At 39.9% G+C, this 11,342-nt stretch overlaps 1 protein-coding gene across 1 annotated transcript; it reads left to right on the plus strand.

Moving 5' to 3' along the window:
- Positions 1-9,591: 9,591 nt before the first annotated feature.
- On the plus strand, positions 9,592-10,431 carry MELLADRAFT_85298 (uncharacterized protein; the record flags this gene model as incomplete). Its single annotated transcript, XM_007408674.1, has 4 exons — positions 9,592-9,627; positions 9,690-9,972; positions 10,032-10,371; positions 10,413-10,431. The coding sequence occupies 4 exons, from the start codon at positions 9,592-9,594 to the stop codon at positions 10,429-10,431; spliced, it is 678 nt and encodes a 225-aa protein (XP_007408736.1).
- Between the last annotated feature and the right edge of the window lie 911 nt (positions 10,432-11,342).

Raw genomic sequence — 11,342 nt, forward strand, 5'->3', positions numbered from 1 at the left:
GGAGCCCTCAAGGAGCCCTCGAGGTCCGAGTGTGCGAATTATAGGCTGAAAATCGTCGGCTGGCAACGGGCCACGCGGGTTTTTGGAGAAACCCGAGGGGCGCCGGATATCACCCAGGGGGGCGCTAAATAGTGGGATCCAACATCAATAGAGACATCAAAAAGAATAAGAAATTGTAAGAGATTGCTTATCTTTTTGTGAAGCCCGTGTTGGATTGAAAACCGTCCAATGGGTCTTGCAAGAAGGGCTCCAAAGTGTTGCCAACCGACCATCTTCAGTGTAAGGTGTGTCAATTAGTATTCCCAATTACTATCATTGTAATTGGCTGATGCCCCCACAAAGGCATAACGGTTCCCCTTAGTAGTCCAGACATCATGTATCAAGCAAAATTTACCTTTGTTTTGCTTGATACACAGAAAGAAATTCATATTATATACTGACAAAGTTTTGAAAATCAAAAACTCACATACCTTAAGAGTATTCTGACATTATTGTGCAAGCCAGCAAACAGATGAAGAGATTGCTGAGCTGCCCACGTTTTTGACCTGACTACTGCACCTCAATTGACGCAGTTGAAAGAGGTACATAGGAGGGGATCTTCAAATCAATACCAAGGTGAGGCATGCCAAACCACCCACATGAGCAAGATCATGTTCAAAAGGTCGGCTGAAAATGCTGGTCCAGATAAGTATGAGTCCAGTTTTCCCGACTTTGCTAGTTTCTTCTCAGCCTGTTCCTTTTCAGTGTATGACGGTGGAAGAATGACACCTGCAGCTATTGCTTTGTGACGGTTCACACATTGAGGTCAACCATCCCCACCATCTTGATGGCTCCATAGGCCCCAATATGATCTATCACCACCAGTATACAACTTAGGACACCAGCGACATTTGTATTTTTGATCCTACAGAAGAATGACTATGGTCAGTAATGCAATAGACATACAATATGGTATATAACTCAGTCTCAAGGCAGGAAAAAGTAAGGAAGGTACATACTTTAGGTGGGTAAAAGTACTTAAGAAGGTCCTCAACACAATTTGATTGAACCGTGTTATATCCAGGTTCACTGTTCTCCCCAACAAATTCCACATCAGAGTCTTGATTGAGGTCCACGCCTTTTGGCACCTCAAAGGCCTAACATATTTGTTATTGAAAGAACATCATCAGTTTAACATCTCAATGTGGTATATGTGAGTTTAGATGTTAAACTTACATCCAACCTGTCCGATCTAGCTTCCGTTGATGATCAAGGTGTGCCACTTGATGAGGCTGCAGTTACACTTCCAGACAGTGATCTGGCTCGTTTACTAATTGAAGAACAAGACTAGCAAAGTAAACAAAAACATATGAATTGGTGAGTTTGTGTCAACTTTGTTATCAATTTCTGTGCAGATAAATGAACTCACCTTTCCTTGCGTGGTTTTCTTGGCCTTTGGTTGACCTGATGCTGAGGTTGTAGTCTTCTTATTCTTGTTGATGGGAGGTCAAGGTGACGCGGAACAATTAGGAAGAGGGCCTGGTGTATCTTCTGATGATCCATCCTCAGAGTCATCCTCAGGAACTGCAAGAGCTGTTCGGGAGTCTTTTGGAGGTATGATGAAACCTGGATTGGTTCTACATGAGCTAGGTGGACGGAGTTGTCTAGTAGAGAGTTGACTGGGAACTTTGAGCGAGCTTTGGTTTGAACTGGTTTGGGAGGGAGCCATTGGAGTTGATATTCGGGAAGGAGATCAAAATAAATGTAAGCAAATGGACTTATGTTGATGGTAAGGCTATTATCAAGGGTTTTTTGGTTAGATACACTGACCGGATGAGAAATTTGATCCAGGGTATCAAAGCATGGGAACCACAGGTCAGCTGTATTCAAAGACCTTGCCAGGGGTCACCGTCCATTGTTTTGAAGACGGTCAGACCAGATTGATTGAGATGTGGTTGTCGTGGTATGATTGACTTGATGAACGAGGAGGTGGTGGCGGCAGCTAAAGTGTCCAGCCTGTACATCGGCCCCTGGGCCTGGGTACAGGGTTGTGGCTCTGCTAAATGAGCGCTGAGTCACACCCGGGCCGGATTGCGGAGCGGCTGCCCCGCTCTGGGAATTTCCAGCCCGGGTAAGCAGAGCAAAGGCCCCGCTCTATATTTGGGCGCACAGAGCGCCCAGAAAGGGGCTGTGGTAATTAAAAGTATTCAAGAGACAAATACACAATTCATTTTTAGTTTTATTTTATTTTTTTATTTTATTTTATTCATTTCATTTTATCATTTTATCATTTTATTTCATCATATTTCAGTTTATTTCATTTTATTTTTATATGTTACATGTTGATTTTTGAGTGTAATGGTTATGTGTAGGGGGTGTAGTGTAAAATGAAGCCAAAAGTCGAAATTATGGGTTTAGAACTTATGTGTAGTTGGGTGGTTCATGGGTTATGTAGAGTATACAGGTCTGAAGTTGGAATTTTGAAAATTATGGGTTTTAATAGTTATGGTTACAGATGTGTATGGTTTTAACAAGTTATGTGAGGGAATCATGGTTTTGAAGTATGGGTTTAAATAAGGTCAAATTTCAAAAATCCAACAACTCAGACAGATAGTGGTAAACTGGGGTGGTGGTAAACTGGGGTGGTAAACTGAAAAAGCAAGCAGGGATCACTTTGAAAGATAGATTTATGGGATTATCAAACAACAGCATTGGCAAATTAAACATTACATATGAAAAGGGTGGATTTGAAACTCGGAAATCACTTTCAAAATCATAAAAAGTGCAGGATCAAAGGGCTTATACGGTTGCCCTAGTTGCCTTTTGGGGAATGTCCCAACTTGGAGAGGTGTGAAAGGCGCAAATTCAGTCGATCAGGTCCGTGTGAAGGATTTAGTCTGGGATCCTAATGGGGAGTATGTGAATATACGGATAACGGCTGCAAAAACGGCAGCGTTTGGCGAGATACAAGAGATTCATCTTAGGAAGCAGCCATCCTTGCTTGATCCGGTGGATGCTGTTTGTAGGCTAATTCAATGCACCAATTTGACTGAAGACAATTTCTTGTACCCGGTCAAAAATCAGCGCCGTGTTCTCACTAAATCTTGGTGTCTGACCATCCTTGGGAAGGTCTGGACGTCTTCCACAAAATTGAAACTCACAGGTCACTCATTTCGTGTTGGAGGTGCTTCCTTACGATGTAATCTAGGATGTGACTTGAGGGATATAGTGGCGATTGGTTGCTGGAATTCCAAGGCGTATCAGTTATACATTAGGGATTACAAAATGGAAGACTTGAGGATACTTGCTATTTATTGAGGCAGCTTCAATTGGATTGGAATGATTGAAATGAAATAATAGAGACGTTGTAGATTGGATATACAACATTTGGTGCCTCCCTATTGGGAGATGACAATGTGATCGCCCGGTGCCTTGTTAGTTTGCCCGGTTGTGCTGGTCTTGGGGGCCTTGACGACACAGTCCATAGTAGACGGGGGTTCTCAGGCTCAGGACTATGTCCCAAGTCGTAAGGGAAGAGCTCTATGGGGCCCGGTAGTCCTACCCCCTTAGCTTAGGCTAGGGGCCCCCCCAAGAAACCTAAAGACTTCTCAAATGGAGGTTTTGGTAGGGCTATGACCCGGCCCTGGCCCTGCCCGGCTGAGTCTGCCTGAGGCTTCCCACGACTAGGTCGTGGCCAAGCCCAGGGCCAAAGCCCTAACCTAGTTATATTGACAAAAGCCCCGTCCCCGGGCTTCCCGGGGCCGGGGCGCCGGTAAAATTCCAGTCTGGAAAAGGGTAAAGGGCTTGCTGAGTAACCCTCAAGCCTTTCCCAAAGTCCATACCCTTGCACCCTTGTACCTGAAGACTCCCAATACCCCATCCTGTCTTGATGTCCCGGCGAAATCTTCACCGCAAAGTCACTGACCTGAATGCCACAATGTCAACAACCTCAAGCCGAACTGCCTCTATCGCACCTTCTGATTTGGTCTCTGCTGTGGCTAGTGCAGTCAAATTGGACAATACTGCCACCAACCAAACGTCTTGGGTGTGGCAGTATTTTTCAACAGTCACCTTATCCGACAAATTGGTCAAGAATATCTGTTGTGCCAACAGGGGCTTTGCTGATCAGGTCAATCAAGATGGTCCTACTGTAGTTTTTAACGAAGAAATTGCCATCGATAAGACGTTGTGGTGAGCAAGATCTCTACTTAAGCAAAAAAATTAAAAATTATGTGAAAATCCGAGCTTTTGGTCAAAGGCAATATTATTATTGAATTTATTAGTCATCAAGGCTATCAAAGTTGATTCATTATCTTCATTTTGTTATCTTTCAAATCATATATTTACATAAGCAATTGATAAGGACATTTAAGAGTAAAGAAAAATTCGAAAAGATCAATAAAAATAGTATAAGAGTGAAAATTAAATTAAGAGAATTAGTAAGAAGAGATTGGAGGAAGAAGAACATTTAGTTTGGATCTTTGGGAATGGAAACTGTTATGAAAAGAATGAAAGAAGAAGAAGGATATTAAGAAAGTTGGAGAAAAATTCGAAAATATGGGTATGAAAGCTTGGAAAGTGGTTTTTAGCTTATTATTAGAAGAGACATTGGTTCAGGAAGGTTTTATTGTGAAAGAGAAACATTGTTTTAGTCAGCAACAACTTTGATCATGAGGATTGATAAGGGAGGTGTGAAGTTATTCAAGAAAAAGGAAATTTTGAAGAAGGGTACTATGGTATTAATTCCTGTGTAGTGATGTCATTGATGGATTGATTGCGCCAAGAGTTTTTCAGAATGATTCCAATGCTGTGTGATTGATTGGAGTGCTGTGGAATGATCTTTTGATAGAAGGAAAATCATTATTAGACGTGAAAATAGTCAAAATTCATCAGAAATGGGAGTTTTCAGTTAATTACATATGGTAAAACTTGTCAGAATTGGGTGTGTGATGGTTCATTCGACGCAGAATCATTGGTTTCATAATGTACAACCTTTAAATCATTAGTAGCGGAGGAGTAGTAAAAAAGTTATAAGGCAACAAAGAAACTGGAGTGAATTTCGAATTTGGAGGTTACATGTGACATTTACATGACAAAACTTTATTTTTGCAATCTTTACAACTCAATAACTTATTCATCACACATCAGAAATAGGTGATATAGGGGTGATAAATGATCAGAATCACGAGGGCTATCAAATGAGCTATAGTAATCCAAAATTGAACAACTTTACAAAAAATTCGTAATTCCAAAAATTGATTTCAGCTATGAATATTAGGAAAAAATCACCTGTATTCATCATTTATTCACATCAATTGATTAAATTCACGCCTTAAATCATTACAAATAATACTATTCATGACATCATATGATTACATTGGAGGAAATTCTGTTGATTTTGACGGTTTTTGAGGTTTTTTGGAGGTTGTTGACCATTGTTGAAGGGTGTTGGAAGGTTATATACTATTGTTAAGGATTTTACGGGCTTTTTTTCCCCTTTTTACTCATCTTATACTTTTGTTAGAGTGTTTTTAATCATCATTAAATTACTTTAGCAGTACTAAGTTCACTAAATTGCCCCTTTACATCAAAGGAGAGATTTCTTTACGTGTGATAAGACTACAAGTCTTCATTGGAATAACAATCAAACTGATTGTTGCTTTTGCTAGTAATTAAAGTTGTGTTTTTGTTGTGTTCAGATTGGAATAACACTACAACAGTGTTGAGATTTCTCTATTTCTAAAAATCACGGGAATAATACTTGAATTGAGTATTGAGACATATTTCTCTGGTGCCTTATCCCAAAGAATTCAGCAAAACCCCGTGTTGATTCTTTCAAAGAGGCAGTCTTAGGCAACTTCTACTAGTTAGTTATATTAGTAGATTATCCCTCTTTAAGCTCTGTAAAGCTCTTGTTGAGCTTTAAGTTCTACATATTGGTGACTCCACTGGGGCTTTTACTTTCAACGGCTACATATGTCATTTAAAACTTAATAATTTCCCTAGTTATTATCTATAACATCAACAAATTTATTATTAAAATTAACTATTACATTAATAATAAAATTCAAGACTCAATTTTGAAGAAAAATTATTATCATCAAGTATCAAGAATTAATCAATTCATTCAACTTAAACAATTATCATCTTTAAATCATCAAAGAGTTCAAGCTTTCTTTATCAGATTTAATTAAATTAACACGCATATATTTACATTTAATTCAAGAAGAATATTCAATATTAAGATTATTTCGAGTTTTTCTTTAATCAAATCATTTTAAATAAATTTACCAGAAGAAAGAATGTCTTCAGTAATTCAAATTCATGATCAAAATGTGGCGGATGATGGAGATGAAGAATTGGAATTACCACCTACTTTGCATTATAAGAGAACACCACGAGTTTCTGGTAGCAGGATTTATGTCCAGGAGAATCCTGTAAATTATAATGTATTACCACCACCACCACCACCTGCTTCTGGATCAACTATCCGTGGAAAAAAATGTGAAGCAACTGCTTCTGAAGATCCTATTCCACCTACAGCTTTCACGGGATTTAGAGAACAAGAAGCCTTGGTACCCTCTGACCACGAGGAAGAAATGGATTGGCAACAACAATTCTTTACTCAACAACAATATTATCTGCAAAGGGAGAAGGAAATGGCGGATATGATTGATTCAATGAGAAGGATTAAAGAAGAAAATGAGAAGAAGAAGAAGGATAAGGAGGTTATTAAGGTAGTTAAGAAAGAGAAAGGAAAGAAGGTTGTAAAGAAGATTATTAAGGAGGAGGATGGTGATGGTGATTCAAGCGTGTCTAGTAGCTCAAGTGAGGAGGAAAGTTCAGTTTCAGAGGATAGTAGTGAGGAGGAGAGAAATGAGGAAATTAGAAGTCATGTAAAACCACGTAAAATTGATAATTCTGACACTAGTGTAAGATTTGAAGTTGGTGGTAATGTAAAGAAGTTTATTATTAATTATCATAGTCAGGCTGAAGCAAATGGCGCCTCAGAATTGGACATGGTGAGGCAGATTACCAGTTTTGTGGTTGGAGAAGAGCTTAAGGAAGAAATACGTGATATGGAAGGATGGGGAACTGGAGAATGGAGCTGGAAGAAGGTGAAGGAACAATTGATTGCAAGGTATCAGACTACCACGGAGCAGCCAAGATACTCAATTGATCATTTAAGAACTCTGTCTGAAAGAACTATGAGAGGAGGTGGAGTTACGTGTAAAAGTGAATATCAGACCTTTAGAATTAATTTTGATAAGATTCATCAATATTTAGCTAGACATGATTACGTGGATACAAATGATGAAGAGGTGGCACGGTATTTTTATGAAGCTTTCTCTGATGAACTTCAAAAGAAATTTAAGAAGAGGATGATTAAAAAGAAGATGATGAAGAAGGTGTCAAGTGGTAGGTATAAGCTGCCTAATTTAGAGAAATTAAAGAAAGTGGTGGATCATTATATTGAGGAGGAGGCGCTTTTGGTCTTTGAGGATATTGGAGAAGAAAGATATACAATTAGGAATGAGATTGCTGGAGTTAAAAGTGAGGTTATTCAGAAGGATACAAGTAGTAAAGTGGCTAAGATTGGCGGAATGCAAGCTAAGGCAACTCAGCAAATGGAGGTTTTATGTTCAGATTTAAAGAATTTACAAATTAATCATGTGCAGAATCCTTTACAAATTCCTGCGCCTAATTCTTATAATTTCCAACTTCCTATTTCTAATGCTTTGCAAAATCAAATTCATCAGCAAGTTGGACCTCAACAAAGACCTGTTAATAATCAATATGCGCCTAATAATAACAGGAATCAACATTATAATAATCAACAACAAAATTCTTTCCAACCTGGAAGAGCGCCTAATCAACAGAATTTTAATAGGTTTAATAACTACGGAATGCGAGAGGTGTCAAGGTGACAATGCAAAAATCAAAAAACGAAAATCACAATTCCCGGGTGCGAAATTCAAAAATCAAAGACAAAACTCGAGAAAATACTCAAATACAGGGATAAAACCCCTGTACTGGAGTAAAAGTCATGGCAGAAACCCCTTTCAGACCAGGTTACGGCCCAAATTTCAGTAGATTTACAACTTGAAACTCAACATTTGTCACCCCATTGTTGCATTGACACAAAAAGTACCAGGAAACCACAAAAGAGGACATCAAAATTCAAAAATCAAAAAATCAAAAAATCAAAAGTCGAAAATCAAAAAACAAATGTTGATAATCAAAAAACAACAATTAACAAACCATAAACAAAGACCCCAAAAATGAAAACTTCACATTAAATGATGAAAAGTGTACCTCTCTACCTCTCTACCTCTCAACCAATCACACAACCCACACACCATCACCGATCATCTTAGTCATTCCTCCAACTTTTGTCATAGTCTCCACCCATCCACTTGTTCAACCAAACCTACACTACACTGAACCTCTTTGATCGTCTCCACTCTTCTTCATCCTTATTTGATCGTCTTCACTCTTCTTCACTCTTCTTCATCCTTATTTGACCATCTTGACTCTTCTTCATCCTTCTTTGATTGTCTTCAATCCTCTTTGATATTCTTGGATCGGCTTCACCCTTCTTCAATATTCTTGTATCGGCTTCATTGTTCCCTAGTATTCTTCAATTCTCTTCGATCGACTTCAATATTCTTCAATCTTCTTGAATCCTCTTCAATATTCTTCAATCTTCTTGAATCGGTTTAAATCTTCTTGAATCGGTTTCAATCTTCTTGAATCGGTTTCAATCTTCTTGAATCGGTTTCAATCTTCTTCAATCTTCTTCAATCTTCTTCGATTGACTTGAATCTTCTCCAATCAACTTCAATCTTCTTCGATCGACCTCAATCTTCTTCAATCAGCTTCAATCAGCTTCTTCTTCGACTTTGGTTTCTCTTGGATACTCATATTTCACTATCATGAACTGACCTACTTGTCCCTTATGTCAAAGTACTCTCCGTCAAGGCGAACACAAAATTTGTGGACCCTGCCTTGAAAACATCAATGCGGATCGAAACAAAAAGGTTCCTTCTCCCCCCCAGCAGGCACCCACCCAAGCTTCTCAACCCCGCCCTGCCAATCTCAAGGTCATCAATGCCAAAGCAGCTGTTGCAGCCCGTACCTCGACTTCCACTGGTACTCATGTCCACCAACTTCAAAGCGACAAGTCAAAGCGAGCTGCTGCCAAGAAACAAGCTAGCAGCAACCGCATGTTTAATGGTCACCCAGCAGCACCTAAACCTCCACCTTTCACTACTCACACTGGCCGAGTATGCTCTGTAGGATGGATGGTGATATACAAGACCGGCTCTTTCGCTCATGGTCTACTTCGGGGAACTTTCACTGTGGATAGGTCATCGTTGACACTCTTGGACGACACTAAGGAAGGCATCTTCAACCTGTGGGACCACTCTGTTGACTCTCCTCTTTACCCTCAGGCACCCAAAGTTTACAACTCTGAGTATTTCAACCTGGCCAAAACCGGCCGTGGCCGGAAAGCACCTGTGGTCTTACACAACAATGAAGTTTTTGCCAGATATCTTGACGACACTAAAGGAGAACCTAGCCTTGAGCTAATTTTTCTGGCTGACAAATATGTCAAAAATAATCCTTGGCTTCGACCTTCCACCAGTAAGCCGGTACAACCTCAACAACAAGCTAAAAGAAAGGCATCTCAACATTTGACTTATGAGGAGATGTTATTAGATGATGGAGATGAAGAAGCGAATTATGGTGATAGTGATCTGCCTTTGAGTGTTGAAATATTCCAGCCAAGCAAGAAAGCCAGGTGTACACCTTCAACTTCAACAAAAGTCACCTCACCACGAGTCACTCGAAAGAAGGCTTCTAATTTTAAGACCAAGAATAGTACATACACACTCCCGCCACCCATCACCCCACAAAAATCTCCCCACCGTGCTCAGATTGATGTGGCTCCTGTAGCTATGACTCATGTGATACCACCTCACCAGACAGGTAAGCTGACCGCTCTTGTTCACTACTCATTTTTGGTCTGGCTGACATTCCCTCCTTAGTACCGGCCTTTGATTTCAGAGAGGCTATTGATATCTCCGTATTCGGACGAAAGCTTCCCATGGCTCGCCCTGTTCCACCTGCTGAGACTACAGACGGTTTCACCGTTGGGAAAAAATGCATTTTGACAGGAAATGCAGAAGGTAAACCGGAATGGGTGGTAACACCGTATCATTTCAAAGTTGATGAAAGTGTGGTGATTGGAAAAGGTTCTTTCAGGACATGTTACAATGCCTTTGGAAGAACACCTGGTGGAGAGGTCACTCCAATGGTTGCCAAGAAGCGGAGGGAGCTGCCTCCCAATATGACTCATCTGGCTGTCCATAAAGAATCCGGTGGAGTGTATGCTGCTGTTTCCATGGTGATTGAAAAGTTTAAGAAAGCCGCTTTGGGTCTGAATGAAATTCAACTTTTCCCTGCAACGGTTGAAGCTATCCAAAACATTTGTGTGAGTCAAATATATGGATCTCATTTTATTCAAGCTTTCTCGATAACATGTTTTTATTTTCCAGATGGTTCAAAACTTTCCGGTATATGCAGGAAGCAGTGCTACGACAGAATGTGCTTATTTCTTTGAAGAAGTACTTGATGTTACACAATACCGCAAGTATACCAGCAATCACAACTTTGAACTCCGGCCTTCAGACAGTCCTTTAGTCAATGAAGTAATGCAAGCTCTCAGTCATTGGTCTCATAAACACTATGACAGAAGAAGAATGGTTGCGGATCTTCAGGGGGTAGGTTTGGTATTGACAGACCCTTTGATTGTGGATACGAGCAAGTAAGTACTTTTGTGCTTGCATTCCAACATTTTGCCTGACGGTTTGTTTTGGCCCCAGTATGGCTTGGTGCGACGGAAATACTGGAAGGAAAGGCTTGGAGAACTTCTCTACCCAGCACGAATGCAATAAGATATGCAAGCACCTGGGGTTGCTACGGCCAAAGGTAGCACAATTAAGTCTACGGGAGGAGATGGAGCTGTTGTATGGAGGTAAGTCTGGGGAACAGACTCATATTCCAGCAAGAGATTAGCACAAGGCGGAAATCCAGGAGTAAATTCTTTCTTTTCAATCTGTATTCCAAAATTTGTCGCTCTTATAAAATTCAAAAAATTACAAAAACCCTTTGCTCACAAAATATCATCATAAAAAAAACATGTATATATCACTTTAAATATCTAAGTGCTGACCCCTTTGTTTCTTTATAAAATTTTATCTTACTTTCAAGTTGCTCAACATTTGCCCTTTTGCGTTCCAGTTGCTTGTCATAGGTCTCTGCAATGCTAGTGTGCAACTTTTCCCAGCTCTCATCAT

The sequence above is a fragment of the Melampsora larici-populina genome, assembly GCF_000204055.1.
Source record: "Melampsora larici-populina 98AG31 unplaced genomic scaffold MELLAscaffold_13, whole genome shotgun sequence".
NCBI classification, from domain to species: Eukaryota; Fungi; Basidiomycota; class Pucciniomycetes; order Pucciniales; family Melampsoraceae; genus Melampsora; species Melampsora laricis-populina.